The 19,746-nt window shown below is 46.3% G+C and overlaps 1 protein-coding gene across 1 annotated transcript in view; it reads right to left on the reverse strand.

Moving 5' to 3' along the window:
- TIMP2 (TIMP metallopeptidase inhibitor 2) overlaps window positions 1-19,746 on the reverse strand; it is a 166,735-nt gene that overhangs the window by 50,714 nt on the left and 96,275 nt on the right. The window contains exon 3 of the mRNA XM_069199677.1: window positions 19,006-19,114. Within this exon, the coding sequence (XP_069055778.1) occupies window positions 19,006-19,114 (109 nt within the window). The remainder of the gene's footprint in view (window positions 1-19,005; window positions 19,115-19,746) is intronic.

Genomic DNA, 19,746 nt, shown 5'->3' on the forward strand with positions numbered 1-19,746 from the left:
CAGGCACCAAAAAGCTGCATTACCGGTCCCTTGGGTCTCCTCTCAGAACGACGAGCGAGGTCCCTCGAATCCAGCGACTCTGTCCAAGTGACCCCCACAGTCCAGTGACTCTTCAGTCCAAGTTTGGTGGAGGTAAGTCCTTGCCTCACCTCGCTGGGCTGCATTGCTGGGAACCGCGACTTTTGCAGCTACTCCGGCCCCTGTGCACTTCCGGCGGAAATCCTTTGTGCACAGCTGTAGGAGGCTGGACTGGCTTGTAGTGAGTACCAAGGGGTACTTGCACCTTGCACCAGGCCCAGTTATCCCTTATTAGTGTATAGGGTGTCTAGCAGCTTAGGCTGATAGATAATGGTAGCTTAGCAGAGCAGCTTAGGCTGAACTAGGAGACGTGTGAAGCTACCACAGTACCACTTAGTGTCATATGCACAATATCATAAGAAAACACAATACACAGTTATACTAAAAATAAAGGTACTTTATTTTTATGACAATATGCCAAAGTATCTTAGAGTGTACCCTCAGTGAGAGGAGGATAGGAAATATACACAAGATATATATACACAATAGCAAAAATATGCAGTATAGTCTTAGAAAACAGTGCAAACAATGTATAGTTACAATAGGATGCAATGGGGAAACATAGGGATAGGGGCAACACAAACCATATACTCCAAAAGTGGAATGCGAACCACGAATGGACCCCAAACCTATGTGACCTTGTAGAGGGTCGCTGGGACTATTAGAAAATAGTGAGAGTTAGAAAAATAACCCTCCCCAAGACCCTGAAAAGTGAATGCAAAGTGCACCAAAGTTCCCCTAAGGACAAAATAGTTGTGTTAGAGGAATAATGCAGGAAAGACACAAACCAGCAATGCAACAACTGTGGATTTCCAATCTAGGGTACCTGTGGAACAAGGGGACCAAGTCCAAAAGTCACAAGCAAGTCGGAGATGGGCAGATGCCCAGGAAATGCCAGCTGCGGGTGCAAAGAAGCTTCGACTGGACAGAAGAAGCTGAGGTTTCTGCAGGAACAAAAAGGGCTAGAGACTTCCCCTTTGGTGGACGGATCCCTCTCGCCTTGGAGAGTCGTGCAGAAGTGTTTTCCCGCCGGAAGGACGCCAACAAGCCTTGCTACACGCAAATCGTGCGTTTGGCGTTTTTGGACGCTGCTGGGGCCCAGGAGGGACCAGGAGGTCGCAAATTGGACCTGCAGAGAGAGGGGACGTCGAGCAAGACAAAGAGCCCTCACTGAAGCAGGTAGCACCCAGAGAAGTGCCAGAAACAGGCACTACGAGGATGCGTGAAACGGTGCTCGCCGAAGTTGCACAAAGGAGTCCCACGTCGCCGGAGACCAACTTAGAAAGTCGTGCAATGCAGGTTAGAGTGCCGTGGACCCAGGCTTGGCTGTGCACAAAGGATTTCCGCCGGAAGTGCACAGGGGCCGGAGTAGCTGCAAAGTCGCGGTTCCCAGCAATGCAGCCCAGCGAGGTGAGGCAAGGACTTACCTCCACCAAACTTGGGCTGAAGAGTCACTGGACTGTGGGGGTCACTTGGACAGAGTCGCTGGATTCGAGGGACCTCGCTCGTCGTTCTGAGAGGAGACCCAAGGGACTGGTAATGCAGCTTTTTGGTGCCTGCGGTTGCAGGGGGAAGATTCCGTCGACCCACGGGAGATTTCTTCGGAGCTTCTGGTGCAGAGAGGAGGCAGGCTACCCCCACAGCATGCACAAGCAGGAAAACAGTCGAGAAGGCGGCAGGATCAGCGTTACAGAGTTGCAGTAGTCGTCTTTGCTACTATGTTGCAGGTTTGCAGGCTTCCAGCGCGGTCAGTGGTCGATTCCTTATCAGAAGGTGAAGAGAGAGATGCAGAGGAACTCGGCTGAGCTCATGCATTCGTTATCTAAAGTTTCCCCAGAGACAGAGACCCTAAATAGCCAGAAAAGAGGGTTTGGCTACCTAGGAGAGAGGAAAGGCTACTAACACCTGAAGGAGCCTATCAGCAGGAGTCTCTGACGTCACCTGGTGGCACTGGCCACTCAGAGCAGTCCAGTGTGTCAGCAGCACCTCTGTTTCCAAGATGGCAGAGGTCTGGAGCACACTGGAGGAGCTCTGGACAACTCCCAGGGGAGGTGCAGGTCAGGGGAGTGGTCACTCCCCTTTCCTTTGTCCAGTTTCGCGCCAGAGCAGGGGCTAAGGGGTCCCTGAACCGGTGTAGACTGGCTTATGCAGAATTGGGCACATCTGTGCCCCACAAAGCATTTCCAGAGGCTGGGGGAGGCTACTCCTCCCCTGCCTTCACACCATTTTCCAAAGGGAGAGGGTGTCACACCCTCTCTCAGAGGAAGTTCTTTGTTCTGCCATCCTGGGCCAGGCCTGGCTGGACCCCAGGAGGGCAGCTGCCTGTCTGAGGGGTTGGCAGCAGCAGCAGCTGCAGTGAAACCCCAGGAAGGGCAGTCTGGCAGTACCAGGGTCTGTGCTACAGACCACTGGGATCATGGAATTGTACCAACAATGCCAGGATGGCATAGAGGGGGCAATTCCATGATCATAGACATGTTACATGGCCATATTCGGAGTTACCATGGTGAAGCTACATATAGGTAGTGACCTATATGTAGTGCACGCGTGTAATGGTGTCCCCGCACTCACAAAGTTCAGTGAATTGGTTCTGAACAATGTGGGGGCACCTTGGCTAGTGCCAGGGTGCCCTCACACTAAGTAACTTTGCACCTAACCTTTACCAGGTAAAGGTTAGACATATAGGTGACTTATAAGTTACTTAAGTGCAGTGTAAAATGGCTGTGAAATAACGTGGACGTTATTTCACTCAGGCTGCAGTGGCAGGCCTGTGTAAGAATTGTCAGAGCTCCCTATGGGTGGCAAAAGAAATGCTGCAGCCCATAGGGATCTCCTGGAACCCCAATACCCTGGGTACCTCAGTACCATATACTAGGGAATTATAAGGGTGTTCCAGTAAGCCAATGTAAATTGGTAAAAATAGTCACTAGCCTGTCAGTGACAATTTGGAAAGAAATGAGAGAGCATAACCACTGAGGTTCTGATTAGCAGAGCCTCAGTGAGACAGTTAGTCACTACACAGGTAACATATTCAGGCACACTTATGAGCACTGGGGCCCTGGGTTACCAGGGTCCCAGTGACACATACACTAAAACAACATATATACAGTGAAAAATGGGGGTAACATGCCAGGCAAGATGGTACTTTCCTACACAACCCCCCCCCAAACGAAGGACAATAAGACTAGCCATTACCTGATGAGTCTTCATTGTCTAAGTGGAAATATCTGGAGAGTCCATCTGCATTGGAGTGGCTACTCCCAGGTCTATGTTCCACTGTATAGTCCATTCCCTGTAGGGATATGGACCACCTCAACAATTTAGGATTTTCACCTTTCATTTGTTTTAGCCAAAGTTTGCAATTTAGTTGGGGTTGGTCTGATTAGGGAGACCACAGAGGCTACTTTAGTCTCTGAAGGGGCTATTGATTTAGCCACTTTGGTTGCTTGCCCCCATAACTTGGAGAAGTACAAGCAACTAACCCTAATAAATGGTGTTGAGGTCCAGGCCTACAGGGACACAGGTGCCAGTGTCACAATGGTGATTGAGAAACTGGTGCACCCTGAACAACACATACTTGGACACCAGTACCAAGTAACCGATGCTCACAACATAACACAAAGCCACCCCATGGCTGTTGTAAATCTCAACTGGGGGGGGGTAACTGGTCCAAAGAAAGTTGTGGTAGCTTCAGATTTACCTGTAGACTGTCTATTAGGGAATGATTTGGAGACATCAGCTTGGTCAGATGTGGAGTTGGAGGCCCATGCAGCAATGCTGGGCATCCCAGGGCATATTTTTGCTTTGACAAGGGCTCAGGCCAAAAAGCAAAAAGGACAGGGAAGCTTGGATCCTGGAACAATGGACCAAGTGCTCCCTAAATCTAGGGCTAGTAGAAGCAAACCACTTCCTACTATCCCTCCCTCTACAGTGGATTCAACTTCTGAGGAAGAAGAATTCCCTCCCTGTGCAGAACCTACACCAGAGGAGCTGGAAGCAGACACTGCTGAGCTTTTGGGTGAAGGGGGGCCTGCCAGGGAGGAGCTGAGTGTGGCACAGCAAACCTGTCCCACATTAGAGGGTCTCAGACAGCAAGCTGTCAAACAAGCTAATGGGGATGTCAGTGACTCTCACAGAGTTTACTGGGAGGACAACCTCTTGTACACTGAGCATAGGGATCCTAAACCTGGAGCTGCCAGGAGATTAGTGATTCCTCAGGAGTACAGAAAGTTCCTCCTAACACTGGCACATGACATTCCCCTAGCTGGGCACCTGGGTCAAATGAAAACTTGGGACAGATTGGTTCCATTGTTTCATTGGCCTAGGATGTCTGAGGACACAAAAGAATTTTGTAAGTCCTGTGAAACCTGTCAAGCCAGTGGCAAGACAGGTGGCACTCCAAAGGCACCCCTTATCCCACTGCCTGTGGTTGGGGTTCCCTTTGAAAGGGTAGGGGTTGACATAGTTGGCCCCCTTGACCCTCCTACTGCTTCAGGCAATAGGTTTATCTTGGTGGTAGTGGACCATGCCACAAGATATCCTGAAGCTATTCCTTTAAGGACCACTACAGCTCCTGCAGTGGCAAAGGCCCTCCTGGGAATATTTTCCAGGGTGGGCTTCCCAAAGGAAGTAGTATCAGACAGAGGAAGCAATTTCATGTCTGGATACTTAAAGGCCATGTGGAAGGAGTGTGGTGTAACTTACAAGTTCACAACACCCTATCATCCACAAACAAATGGACTGGTGGAGAGATTTAATAAAACTCTCAAAGGCATGATTATGGGACTCCCTGAAAAACTCCGCAGGAGATGGGATATCCTTCTACCATGCCTCCTTTTTGCCTACAGGGAGGTACCCCAGAAAGGAGTGGGCTTCAGCCCCTTTGAACTTCTTTTTGGACACCCTGTTAGGGGTCCACTCACACTTGTAAAGGAGGGTTGGGAACAACCTTTAAAAGCTCCTAAGCAGGATATTGTGGACTATGTACTTGGCCTCAGATCAAGGATGGCTGAGTACATGAAAAAGGCCAGTAAAAACCTTCAGGCCAGCCAAGAGCTCCAGAAGCAATGGCATGATCAGAAGGCTGTTTTGGTTCAGTACCAACCAGGGCAGAAAGTGTGGGTCTTGGAGCCTGTGGCCCCAAGAGCACTCCAAGATAAATGGAGTGGACCCCACACAATTGTTGAAAAGAAGGGTGAAGTCACCTACTTGGTTGACTTAGGCACTGCCAGGAGTCCCCTTAGGGTGCTCCATGTCAACCGCCTGAAACCCTACTATGACAGGGCTGATCTCACCCTGCTCATGGCAACAGATGAGGGACAGGAAGAAGACAGTGATCCTCTACCTGATCTCTTCTCTTCCACAGAACAAGATGCTCTTGTGGAAGGGGTAGTTTTGGCTGATTGTCTTACTGCTGAGCAGAAAGATAATTGCATAAATCTCCTAGGACAATTTTCAGAACTCTTCTCTACTGTGCCAGGCACCACTTCTTGGTGTGAGCACACTATAGATACTGGAGACAGTTTACCTGTCAAAAGTAAGATCTATAGGCAGCCTGACCATGTCAGGGACTGCATAAAGCAAGAAGTTCAGAAAATGTTGGAACTAGGAGTGGTTGAGCACTCTGACAGTCCATGGGCTTCTCCTGTGGTACTGGTACCAAAACCCAATTCTAAAGATGGAAAGAAGGAAATGAGGTTTTGTGTAGACTATAGAGGTCTCAACTTGGTAACCAAAACTGATGCTCACCCTATACCCAGGGCAGATGAGCTCATAGATACACTGGCATCTGCCAAGTATCTAAGCACTTTTGATTTGACTGCAGGGTATTGGCAGATCAAATTGTCAGAAGATGCTAAACCTAAGACTGCATTTTCTACCATTGGAGGACATTACCAGTTTTCTGTAATGCCTTTTGGTTTGAAAAATGCACCTGCCACTTTTCAGAGGTTGGTGAACACAGTCCTGCAAGGGCTGGAAGCTTTCAGTGCAGCATATTTGGATGATATAGCTGTCTTTAGCTCCAGCTGGGATGATCACCTGGTCCACCTTTGGAAAGTTTTGGAGGCTCTGCAAAAGGCAGGCCTCACTATCAAGGCTTCAAAGTGCCAGATAGGGCAGGGTAAGGTGGTTTATCTGGGACACCTTGTTGGTGGGGAACAGATTGCACCACTTCAGGGGAAAATCCAAACTATTATTGATTGGGTTCCCCCTACCACTCAGACTCAGGTGAGAGCCTTCCTAGGCCTCACTGGGTATTACAGGAGGTTCATTAAGAACTATGGCTCCATTGCAGCCCCTCTTAATGACCTCACATCCAAGAAAATGCCTAAAAAGGTATTATGGACAGCAAGCTGTCAGAAAGCTTTTCAGGAGCTGAAGCAGGCCATGTGCTCTGCACCTGTCCTGAAAAGCCCTTGTTACTCTAAAAAATTCTATGTCCAAACTGATGCATCTGAATTAGGAGTAGGGGCAGTCCTATCACAACTTAATTCTGAGGGCCAGGATCAACCTGTTGCTTTTATTAGTAGAAGGTTGACCCCTAGAGAAAAGCGTTGGTCTGCCATTGAGAGGGAGGCCTTTGCTGTGGTCTGGGCTCTGAAGAAGTTGAGGCCATACCTGTTTGGCACTCACTTCATTGTTCAGACAGACCACAAACCTCTACTTTGACTAAAACAAATGAAAGGTGAAAATCCTAAATTGTTGAGGTGGTTCATATCCCTACAGGGAATGGACTATACAGTGGAACATAGACCTGGGAGTAGCCACTCCAATGCAGATGGACTCTCCAGATATTTCCACTTAGACAATGAAGACTCATCAGGTAATGGCTAGTCTTATTGTCCTTCGTTTGGGGGGGGGTTGTGTAGGAAAGTACCATCTTGCCTGGCATGTTACCCCCATTTTTCACTGTATATATGTTGTTTTAGTGTATGTGTCACTGGGACCCTGGTAACCCAGGGCCCCAGTGCTCATAAGTGTGCCTGAATATGTTACCTGTGTAGTGACTAACTGTCTCACTGAGGCTCTGCTAATCAGAACCTCAGTGGTTATGCTCTCTCATTTCTTTCCAAATTGTCACTGACAGGCTAGTGACTATTTTTACCAATTTACATTGGCTTACTGGAACACCCTTATAATTCCCTAGTATATGGTACTGAGGTACCCAGGGTATTGGGGTTCCAGGAGATCCCTATGGGCTGCAGCATTTCTTTTGCCACCCATAGGGAGCTCTGACAATTCTTACACAGGCCTGCCACTGCAGCCTGAGTGAAATAACGTCCACGTTATTTCACAGCCATTTTACACTGCACTTAAGTAACTTATAAGTCACCTATATGTCTAACCTTTACCTGGTAAAGGTTAGGTGCAAAGTTACTTAGTGTGAGGGCACCCTGGCACTAGCCAAGGTGCCCCCACATTGTTCAGAACCAATTCACTGAACTTTGTGAGTGCGGGGACACCATTACACACGTGCACTACATATAGGTTACTACCTATATGTAGCTTCACCATGGTAACTCCGAATATGGCCATGTAACATGTCTATGATCATGGAATTGCCCCCTCTATGCCATCCTGGCATTGTTGGTACAATTCCATGATCCCAGTGGTCTGTAGCACAGACCCTGGTACTGCCAGACTGCCCTTCCTGGGGTTTCACTGCAGCTGCTGTTGCTGCCAACCCCTCAGACAGGCAGCTGCCCTCCTGGGGTCCAGCCAGGCCTGGCCCAGGATGGCAGAACAAAGAACTTCCTCTGAGAGAGGGTGTGACACTCTCTCCCTTTGGAAAATGGTGTGAAGGCAGGGGAGGAGTAGCCTCCCCCAGCCTCTGGAAATGCTTTGTTGGGCACAGATGTGCCCAATTCTGCATAAGCCAGTCTACACCGGTTCAGGGACCCCTTAGCCCCTGCTCTGGCGCGAAACTGGACAAAGGAAAGGGAAGTGACCACTCCCCTGACCTGCACCTCCCCTGGGAGGTGTCCAGAGCTCCTCCAGTGAGCTCCAGACCTCTGCCATCTTGGAAACAGAGGTGCTGCTGGCACACTGGACTGCTCTGAGTGGCCAGTGCCACCAGGTGACGTCAGAGACTCCTGCTGATAGGCTCCTTCAGGTGTTAGTAGCCTTTCCTCTCTCCTAGGTAGCCAAACCCTCTTTTCTGGCTATTTAGGGTCTCTGTCTCTGGGGAAACTTTAGATAACGAATGCATGAGCTCAGCCGAGTTCCTCTGCATCTCTCTCTTCACCTTCTGATAAGGAATCGACCGCTGACCGCGCTGGAAGCCTGCAAACCTGCAACATAGTAGCAAAGACGACTACTGCAACTCTGTAACGCTGATCCTGCCGCCTTCTCGACTGTTTTCCTGCTTGTGCATGCTGTGGGGGTAGCCTGCCTCCTCTCTGCACCAGAAGCTCCGAAGAAATCTCCCGTGGGTCGACGGAATCTTCCCCCTGCAACCGCAGGCACCAAAAAGCTGCATTACCGGTCCCTTGGGTCTCCTCTCAGAACGACGAGCGAGGTCCCTCGAATCCAGCGACTCTGTCCAAGTGACCCCCACAGTCCAGTGACTCTTCAGCCCAAGTTTGGTGGAGGTAAGTCCTTGCCTCACCTCGCTGGGCTGCATTGCTGGGAACCGCGACTTTGCAGCTACTCCGGCCCCTGTGCACTTCCGGCGGAAATCCTTTGTGCACAGCCAAGCCTGGGTCCACGGCACTCTAACCTGCATTGCACGACTTTCTAAGTTGGTCTCCGGCGACGTGGGACTCCTTTGTGCAACTTCGGCGAGCACCGTTTCACGCATCCTCGTAGTGCCTGTTTCTGGCACTTCTCTGGGTGCTACCTGCTTCAGTGAGGGCTCTTTGTCTTGCTCGACGTCCCCTCTCTCTGCAGGTCCAATTTGCGACCTCCTGGTCCCTCCTGGGCCCCAGCAGCGTCCAAAAACGCCAAACGCACGATTTGCGTGTAGCAAGGCTTGTTGGCGTCCTTCCGGCGGGAAAACACTTCTGCACGACTCTCCACGGCGAGAGGGATCCGTCCACCAAAGGGGAAGTCTCTAGCCCTTTTCGTTCCTGCAGAAACCTCAGCTTCTTCTGTTTAGTAGAAGCTTCTTTGCACCCGCAGCTGGCATTTCCTGGGCATCTGCCCATCTCCGACTTGCTTGTGACTTTTGGACTTGGTCCCCTTGTTCCACAGGTACCCTAGATTGGAAATCCACAGTTGTTGCATTGTTGGTTTGTGTCTTTCCTGCATTATTCCTCTAACACGACTTCTTTGTCCTTAGGGGAACTTTAGTGCACTTTGCACTCACTCTTCAGGGTCTTGGGGAGGGTTATTTTTCTAACTCTCACTATTTTCTAATAGTCCCAGCGACCCTCTACAAGGTCACATAGGTTTGGGGTCCATTCGTGGTTCGCATTCCACTTTTGGAGTATATGGTTTGTGTTGCCCCTATCCCTATGTTTCCCCATTGCATCCTATTGTAACTATACATTGTTTGCACTGTTTTCTAAGACTATACTGCATATTTTTGCTATTGTGTATATATATCTTGTGTATATTTCCTATCCTCTTACTGAGGGTACACTCTAAGATACTTTGGCATATTGTCATAAAAATAAAGTACCTTTATTTTTAGTATAACTGTGTATTGTGTTTTCTTATGATATTGTGCATATGACACTAAGTGGTACTGTAGTAGCTTCACACGTCTCCTAGTTCAGCCTAAGCTGCTCTGCTAAGCTACCATTATCTATCAGCCTAAGCTGCTAGACACCCTATACACTAATAAGGGATAACTGGGCCTGGTGCAAGGTGCAAGTACCCCTTGGTACTCACTACAAGCCAGTCCAGCCTCCTACAATTACTTCTGAAACTTTCAATGCTGCTGCCACCATGGGGAACTAAGCCCAACCCCTGTCTTTATCTTTCTACAGCTAAGGCTTCCCTATTGAGGGCCAGCTGTTGCTGTTTCAGCTTCAGTCTGGCCTCCTCCAATCTCAGCTTTCTGAGTTTCCTATCTAGGGAGTTATCCTCAGGAGTGGATATGTTAGACCCTTCAGAGACTGAGGTGATGTGAGAATGAGCAGAAGTAGATTTCCCCCTAACTTGTGTAACCCTAGTGATCTAGGGTTATACAAGATCACTTACTTGTGTGAAACCCCTTCCCACTACCAGCTACGCTAGGACATTCGTTAGTGGAAAGATCTGTTAAAGGACTCTACCCTGCATCTTCAGGACCCTCTCCTGAATCTAATTGGTCAGAATCTCCCTCCACCTTTCCTTCTGATTGTACATGACCATCAGGATGCTCCTGGTCATCTTGTAAGAGGAGATTCAAAAGGAAATCCTTATTAGGGTTCTTCCCAGTCCCTAAGCTTCTTTCTAAAAAGAGACCCCTCAGGCTTTTGAAATTAAGATTTTCATAAGTGGTCTTGGCTTGGGGGTAGCCTCTATAGAAGACATAGTGATAAAAATAAAAGTTTGCGAGAAGAGTGAGAAGTTAGCAAACTATTTCATCTAACTTTTTAGAAGAAAAGAAAAAGAAAAACTTTTCAGAACTTTTGAAAAATGTTATAAAGTTTGAAAGAACTTTTTGGAAGTGAAAAAATGACTGCTAGGTATAATTTGTATTTAGCTTTAAGTATTGGAGTACACTTTTCTTGTGAAAAGCACTAGTAACAAAGTGGTAAAGCAATTGCAAGTACCTATCCCACCGCTGCACCACCTATGTAGGAGGCTGCCCTGCTTTGTAGTGGGTACCTAAGGTACTTACACCTTATACCAGGTCCAGTTATCCCTTATCACTACACTGGAGGATCCCACGCCACCAGAGAACAACTCAGGGAGCATTGCATCACAGGATAGAGTGTTGGGGACCTGGGCTATGCTGTGCACAGAGGACATTTGGAAGAAGTGCACAGAAGCCCAAGGAGCTGCAGAAGATGTGGTGCACAGGGGTACTGTTGCAGCACGGGGAGCCAAGCTCTTACCTCCACCAAATTTGGACACCTGAACCTTTGGACAGTCTGGGTCACTTCAGTCCACCACCTGTGTTCCAGGGATCACGCTTGTTAACAGGAGAGGAGTCCCAGAGTACCGGTTGTCATTGCAGAAAGGGGCCTGCTGAAGCAGGTAAGTGACTCCGTCACTCCACAGGAGATTCCTTTGGTTCTTTTGGTGCAGGGTGAAGACAGGCAGTCCTCAGACCGTGCACACCTTGAAAACTGTTGACATTGCTGGCTGGTGCTGAAGTTGCAGGTCACAGTAACCTTCCTGGATACCTTGCTGCAGTTACAGTGGTTCCTGGAGCAGTCTGGGGTTGATCCGACGGTCAGAAGCTGAAGCAGAAGATGCAGAGGAGTCCTGAAGGAGTCTTGCAAACCGAATCTGAGGAAACACCCAGAGGAGAGACCCTAAATAGCCCTAAGAGAGGGATTGGCGACCTACCTAGGTATGCACCTATCAGGCGTGGTCTCTGACATCACCTGCTTCCACTGGCCACTCAGAGGCCTCTAGAGGGTCCTCACATCTTGGAATCCAAGATGGCTAATGGCAGGGACACTCTGGAGGAGCTCTGGGCACCACCCCTGGGGTGGTGATGGACAGGGGAGTGGCCACTCCCCTTTCCTTTGTCCAGGTTCGTGCCAGAGCAGGGACTGGGGGTCCCTGAACCGGTGTAGACTGGATTATGCAAGGAGGTCACCGTTTGTGCCCTTCAAAGCAATTCCAGAGGCTCTGGGAGGCTACCTCTCCCATGCCTGTAACACCTATTTCCAACGGGACAGGGTGTAATACCCCTCTACTAAAGGAAATGCATTTTTCTGCCTTCCTGGGACTGAGTTGCTCAATCCCCAGGAGGGCAGAAACCTGTCTGTGAGGTGGCAGCACCTGGGGCTGCAGTGGGAACCTCAGAGAGCTGGTTTAGCAGTACTGGGGATTCATGGTGAAGCCCCAAGGGTGCATGGAATTGGCCCTCCAATACCAGATTTGGATTTCACAATTTTAGACACCTCACATGGCCATATTCGGAGTTACCATTGTGAAGCTACATATATGTATTGACATATATGTAGTGCACGCTTATAATGGTGTCCCCGCACTCATGAATTCTGGGGAATTGGCCCTGGACAACGTGGTGGCACCTTTGCTAATGCAAAGGTGCCCTCACACACAATAACTTTGCACCTAGCCTTCAGTAAATGAAGGTTAGACATATAGGTGACTTATAAGTTACTTTAGTGCAATGAAAATGGCTGTGAAATAGTGTGTGAGGAAAGGTCTGTATGAGCTCCTTATGGGTGGCAAAAGAAATGCTGCAGCCCATAGGATCTCCTGGAACCCCAATGCCCTGGGTACCTAGGTACCATATACTAGTGACTTATAAGTGGGGTCCAGTGTGCCAATCAGAATTGGACTATGGAGTCACTAAACCATAGTGACAAACTTGGTACACAGAGAGAGCATAGGCACTGGAGTTCTGGTTAGCAGAACTCCAGTGACACAGTCAAGCATACTGACAACACACATAGGCCACAAACTATGAGCACTGGGGTCCTGGCTAGCAGGATCCCAGTGAGACAGTAAAAACACACTGACAAATAGGTCTCAAACTATGAGCACTGGGGTCCTGGCTAGCAGGATCCCAGTGAGACAGTAAAAACACACTGAAAAACACTGACAAACAGGCCAAAAATGGGGGTAACTATGCTAGAAAGAGGCTACTTTCTCACAGACAGTGTTGACATCTTTGGTGCCGATACTGAGAAAGACTTCAGAAGAGTTAGTTACAGGAGTCCAGTTATACAGATATGAGCACGGAGCTAATATATCTGTGCTTTGAGAAGGAGTGTGAGGACCTGCCAAAGAGTCGTACATTGTAGGAAGCCCTACTTTTATTGTGCCTTGATAGAGGAGGCATGCCTCAAGTTTTTATTGAATTGGAAGCACATATTAACGACTGCAGGGACAGGAGTGTGGCAGACATACTACAATAAAAGTGGAGTACATATTCTGCATCTAGACAGATATTGCAGGCAGGGATGTAAAGATCAAGTGCAGAAGCATTTCCAAGTACACAAAACAGTTTTTGATGTCCTTTTCACATGAGGAAAATGGCAGGTTAAAGGAGGAAATTATTCTGGCGGAGGGGTACACAACAACAGCAGAAAGAGTCAGGCTACATGAAGAGCCATGATCAAACCCATGAGAGAAAAGGGCATTGTAAGGGTAATAGTGGAAGAAGACTGGCTCAGAAAGAAATTAAAATTTAATGGCTGTGTGATACACATTTGTGCCCGGTGAAGGAGCATAACTTCATCAGTGGTACCAAATGCTTTAGAAGGTTTAACTGGTCATTGCTCTAACATTATCACCATTAGCCACCTTTTACAGTTCATCCATCCATCAGGGCTGACCACCGGACCCCTTCATCACCTCCACCTGATCATTCTGGAAAGATTTGAGTACAGAGTTTGATTCTAAGAAAGATTTGCCCCGAATTGAGCCTATTGACTTGAGAAGCTGAGCGAGGTAGGGATGTTGGGTGAGTCGCCAGAGTCCAAAGAAATTGTTTAAAAAGTAATTTAGGTGGATTCAAGCACGACTGCAGTAAGTTTTTTATAAAGGCAGAGTGCAAAGATGCTACTGTTTCATGGATTTACTTCAAGACTCTTCTAGGTAAAGATCTACTGGTGACTTTCTAAAAGGTCATAAATTACAACAATAATGATTCCAGCCATTTGCTAATTTCTCTTAGTTATTTCCTTTTGATGATGTAAATGCCTCTACACTGACACCCAAAGATCTCTTCTTTATTCTTAGAGACAACTGGCTATGTTGGTGTCCTTAAAACCTGTGTGGCGCTGCTCTTTTCAGTGTAATTCATGATTAGTCCAGCCCAGTCTATATTTCTAGGAGAGCAGTAACCGTTCCCTGTATTTCTTCTATATTTTTGTTTCGCAGTGTCAACATTAAACAATGCTTTAATTGAAGTCACAATTCAGTTATGCCACTGATGTTGAAGTGAAGGCAGTGTATCTAACTTTTAATCTAGTACAATTGCATACTTAAATCAAACCCTTTGGTCAAACCTAGCCATGATAAGCCTACAGACAAATGTTTACCAAGGCTTCCCTATGTGCAGGATATAAAAGAGTTCCCTTACTTTTGTCTCCACTGTTGCATGTCCTATTATTGTTAATGGTAGAGCCGGGTTCCTTCGAATGTGAGGGCTGAGAATAGCCTCCCAGTTCTTGAATATGCCAGTCATCAAGACAATCAAAGGAATAGAAAAGAACATTTTCCAACTATGGTGGCAAGTAAGCAAATGAGAACATGGTACAAACCACAAGAATAGTTTCTATGTTCTGAATTCTTGCTTTCCTTGTGGTCCACAGCGGTAATTCGAAGGTCCACTATTTGTCTTACACCCTCTGCCTTTACAATATGTCAGAAGCTAAAGTCAAATTTAAATATTTTAATATAGCATGTACCACATAATCGGAGAAGATTTGCAGAGGACTTCACTGGATTCCAAGGCTGAAATGTTTTTATCTGCACAGGGTCTCTTTCCAGCTAACTGATCATAGAACATTGGTCTCAGGTAGCAGAACATTTTACTAGTTTTGAAGAAGAGAATCATTTCTGTGGGGTAGAGGGAGTGCTCCTGCCCCGAGCCATGGCTCTCTCGGCACAGTTAACTTTGAAAAGAGATCTTTAAGGCTGAAACTACAAAGTTTAACTCTCACTCAGCTGCTACACATTCTTTCTGTGGTGCAGCTCCATTTTTCAGAAAGCCCTACTCAAAGACTGCCATTATCTTAAAAACCTTCTTGTTATCTGCAAATAACTAAAATCACATCTCTTTAGACTCTATCTTAACCTGTACCCCTTTTGCCTGTTCTCCTAATCGCCAATATTATCTTCCTCGAATTAACTTGCCCCAAGATACTGAGTCTTTTCTTTTCTCCGCATATCATTTCATCCGCCTTGGCTCTGAGAGTTTGTCCTCTCACTGTTGAACGGTATCTAGGGATTTAGTTGCTACTCACTTGCTTTCTTACATTCTTGTAACAGGTTTGCCTATTTTAGATAAAGCTTTGATGGATTTGTGTTTCACTTGAATTGAGTACTATTATTATGCTGCAATACGTTTTTTAGACCAAACAAACATATAATGACAATAGAATAATTACAATCATGTTTGCAATCATTCCATCTCCTAATCACTCCCTCCTGACAATCATTTCATCTACTAACCACTCAACTCAGACAGTCATTCCTTTATTATCTACTTCCTCTGGACAAAACTCTAACATTTATTTTTTATTTTAGTGACAGATATGGTAGCTCTGGTAGCTTCTAACTTGTTAGTAACACAACAAGGCACTGTACACAGTTGGGAAGGAATTCTTCTTCAGAAGCCTAACTTTTGTCAATGAGGAAGCCTGTCAAGGGGGCTTAAGTGGGCAGGGGGGCTACCCCCAAACCCCAGACTTCAACTTTCTGCTCATGCGGATATACGGGAATAGCCAGAGATGTCATTAGCCAGAAGACTCAGACTGGACTTTCATTAGGAAGGATTCTATTTCTCCCACTTTGCTATAAATATGAATTTCCCAACTGAATGCAATGCCCTTTCACTGCTTGCTACCATGAACTTGTGCCTGCAGATCCAAGTGGACCCAAGGGAGCAGTCAAAATTTCCTCAGCCAAAGGTTTCAAACTAGACTTGCTTTAAAGTTTTCCATTGCTTGAACTGAGGTAAAATGTGACTTTTCCATCCGACTGTATTGCTATTTCACAGGTTGCAACCATGTAGCTTATACCTTCAGGTTCAAGAGGGCTCACAGGAACAGTCAATGATCCCATCAGCCATAGGCCTCAGAAAGACATGTTTCCATAGCCACCACATTGATGACTTTGCATTTTACCTTGAACTTCACCATCGTTTGCAGGATACCACCTCGATGCTTGCACCTTCAGGTTAAAGAGTGTTTCCTACTACTATTTAATTTGGTATGGGGCCTTTTGCGGTCGCAAGCTGATGATTCACCAAATCACAGGATTCGCGACTGCAAAAAGGCTTTTTTACAGCGCAATCCCTTTTATATATCGGAAAGTCTTTTCTGATTATATAAAAGGGGGTTTATGACCCGTTACAAGTCGCAAATAGGATGGGCTGTTCCACTCCTATTTGTGATTTGGAAAGGGTGTAACAATGGTTTGCAACTGCAACTATGATCACAACCATCAGTTTGATATTGATACCTCAAAAAGGTTTGTCTCCCCCCACCCTTATATTTCCCCGAACGGGAAACATTTGTTGTAACAGCAGCACCTGTCGCTTTAATGGATACACACTGCTTTCAAAAATGTTTCCCTTTTGGAAAGGCAAAAGTAGGTAATTTTGCAACCCCCTACCAGTGGACAATTTGGCATACGAAATATTAGTGCACAGGTCGCATCACACACTGCATTCCTAATCGCAAAACACATGGGCACAAATCACACATCTCTGGTTTGTGAATGGGATTAGTACATCAGGACCTGATACTGACAGACTAAAATCAGGGAAGAATATGAGTAGGGCGCAAGTCAGGAGTTGAGAACTGTGGATGGAGTCCTTACTTTTAAGTCTGGCTTGACAGCACAGCTTTCTACAAGACCCCTTTTGGGCAAGTTCTTTAAAATATGCATAGAGGGGGCTTTGGCTTTACTCAGAGAAATATTTCTCTCTCACCTCATGCTGTTGGCTGTTTTGTGTAGCATTTCACCTCCTATAGAGTATTAGCACTGCAATGCAATGCACAAGAGGGTGTTTTACATTTCAAAAGTATACTGAATTCACAGTCATTAAAATATTTACCTTATATAAGCATTATACATAGAAAGTAATCTTTTGCGATGTGTTTACACTGCAGCAAGTGTTTTAGATGTTTTAGTAAGGACTCAAAAAGCAACCTAGACCTGCTGTCTTAGTCAATTGTTATAGAGGGCACTGTTTAACTGTATGCGGAACCACCATATGTAACCATTGCATGTTTCTGTATACACTTTCAATGTTGACTTAGAGAGTGCCTTTTAAGCCCCGTGGTAGCATCCATTTTATCTGTGGGAAGGGACTAGGTGACGGGGAGAGCTGCCTGCAGTGAAACCTTCATCCTTATGCTTCAATCACTGCATTGGGATCTCTTAAAAGTTGAAATTGTCTCTTCATCTCCAAATGGATGAAGGGTGCTCCTTTGCGCGTTGGATTGAGTTTATGAAAATACATACAGGAAACCAAAACATCATGCTTTTAAAGTGGAAAGAAGGAGTCATTCCTCTATAACTATAAAAACACTTTAAATATATTTAAAAAAATCCAAATTGCTTTTCGATAAACGTTTTTGTCTGTGATGATTATAGGGTGTTGACTTCATTTTCTGCAACATAGCTGCACCTTCCAAATGTGAATAAGTCCACTCACTGAATAACCAAAATAACAGCCTGTGGCATTTGAACCTATTTTAGTTTTTTGAGAGATGCTGCCTTTAATATGACTTTCCTAGTGTGTGGCTTATGCAGAACCACCTCACAGTCTGCTGCCTAATCTATTTGCCTTTCTTGTCTTACCCTGGAAGTCAAACATCTCCCTTTTCTACGTTGCTGCGCATGAGGTTGTCCAATTGAAGGCACTGATCTCTGCTATTGTGTTTTGCAGGTGTTCTTATGGGTCAAGGTCTGATAGGCACATCACCTTGATGTTTCTAGGGCTTTTTCAATGCTAAATGCTGCCAATTGTTAATCTGGACCTGTCTAAAATGACGTTGATGGGCTAAGTGTCATCACATGTTCATGGGGGTGGTTTAAATTGTGAGCTATCTTACAGCTTCATGGAGAAAGGTGTGGTTGGAGGATATCGGTGCTCTGGAGAGTTCTGCAGGGAAGGGTAGAGGTGTGAGCTGACTCAAGGTCTCAGATAACTTATACACTTGAGTCAGCCCAGTGCCTCTGGAAAAATGAAGTCTGTACGAGATATAGAAGAGCCAATGAGGCGTGCTATAGATATGAGTTCTCAGTGCTTCAGAGAAGGTTTTACAGACATGAGATACCACTTTCCTACAGTAAGCAAGGAACGGATAGACGATTTCAGGAAACGAGGTACAGGACATAAGGCAACGTTTTAGAGATGAGCGATATCTAATGTTATCATCACTTGTGAGTGGGAGATGGCCAAGTGCTTCAGAAGACCTTCTGTAAATAGAAGACATCTCAGTGTTTCAGGAGGTGTGCTGCATCTGCAAGAAGTCTTAGCAGGCGGGATATCAAAATCACAGAAATGTGCAACAGTAGTGAGATATATTAAGGCTTCAGGTAAAATCTGTTTGGGAAATCTCACAGCACAAGAGGACGTATAGGTGTGCGATTATTCAGGCCTTGCGAAAATGTGCTAGAGGTGTAATATTTCCAGGACATGGGAAGGGTGTTACAATTGTGAGGCAAAGTAAGACCTCAGGGAAGATTTTACAGCTGTGAGATTTCTTAGATGATCGAGAATTTGTTCTAAGTAAGTAACAGCCGAATGCTGTTGACCACTGCTGTTGCTTGTTATTACTCTGTGTTTTCTGCATCTATGTTACCTGCTAGAAAATAACCTCCTCACCCCAGTTTCCAGTTTTATCCCATAAACTGCTGAGGAGGAGGTGGTGGTAAAATTGAACTTGAGAGAGTTCTGCAGGCGCATGATAAAGGTTTTGGAAAATGTGTGAGGTATCTCAGGGGCATGGGAAATATGTTAGTGGTGTGGGACATCGAACGACCTAGGGAAGATGTTAGTTTCGAAATTTCTCAGGTACTAGAGAGTGTGTTACAGGTGTAGGTGTGTTTATTCGTCTATAATTGACACAGTTGGACGTTATTACATACTGTACTCAGTTTCTACTTTACCTGCTATAAGATACTCCTTCTTCCCCCCAGTTTCCAGGATCATCCCACACATTGCCGAGGTGGTGGCAGTGTAAATGAACTCGATATCCTTGTCTGGTCCTTTAAACATCTAGAAGATAAAATGCAAACATGAAATCCATTGTTTGAATAGTTAACACCTCAGTACACTGCCCAGACGCACTGCAGGAAGTTGGAGAATACCACGTTGCTGGAGGCTATAGCACTGACATGACATTGGATGGTCACACGACTGAGAGTTGACACACACTGCTAAAGACATTTCAAGCTTACTTGTCACAGGTGAAGGAAGCTGAAACAGCTGGGTGGAGCGCACACTTCTAGTCACTGTTCTTTCATATCTCTTCTGGAGGGGACGTGCAGACTGATAGGGTCCTTTGTCACTGCCAATGCACTGTCAGAGAACCCTGCACTGCTGTGTGGAATATGACACTGCTGGAGGAGTGACCTACGCAGGCAGGCTGTTGTTAGGTACAAAGTTGCACTGAATTTTATGCACGTGCCAGCCTACACGTGATGTGCTAGATAAATGGCCTTTCTGGGTAATTCCTCTGGAAATTCATCTTATGAACTACGATCAAGAAGCCCAAGGGACCAGCTAAAAGGCTCCATGAATCAGCCCATTTACCCACGTTCAAGCTTTAATTATTGTACAGGTCCGTAAAAGGAAATGGAGGAGTCCTATGGCACTGGCAGGGCATTTCTAGAGGAAGTTCACACTGA

Source organism: Pleurodeles waltl, chromosome 7 (assembly GCF_031143425.1).
Source record: "Pleurodeles waltl isolate 20211129_DDA chromosome 7, aPleWal1.hap1.20221129, whole genome shotgun sequence".
Taxonomy (NCBI): domain Eukaryota; kingdom Metazoa; phylum Chordata; class Amphibia; order Caudata; family Salamandridae; genus Pleurodeles; species Pleurodeles waltl.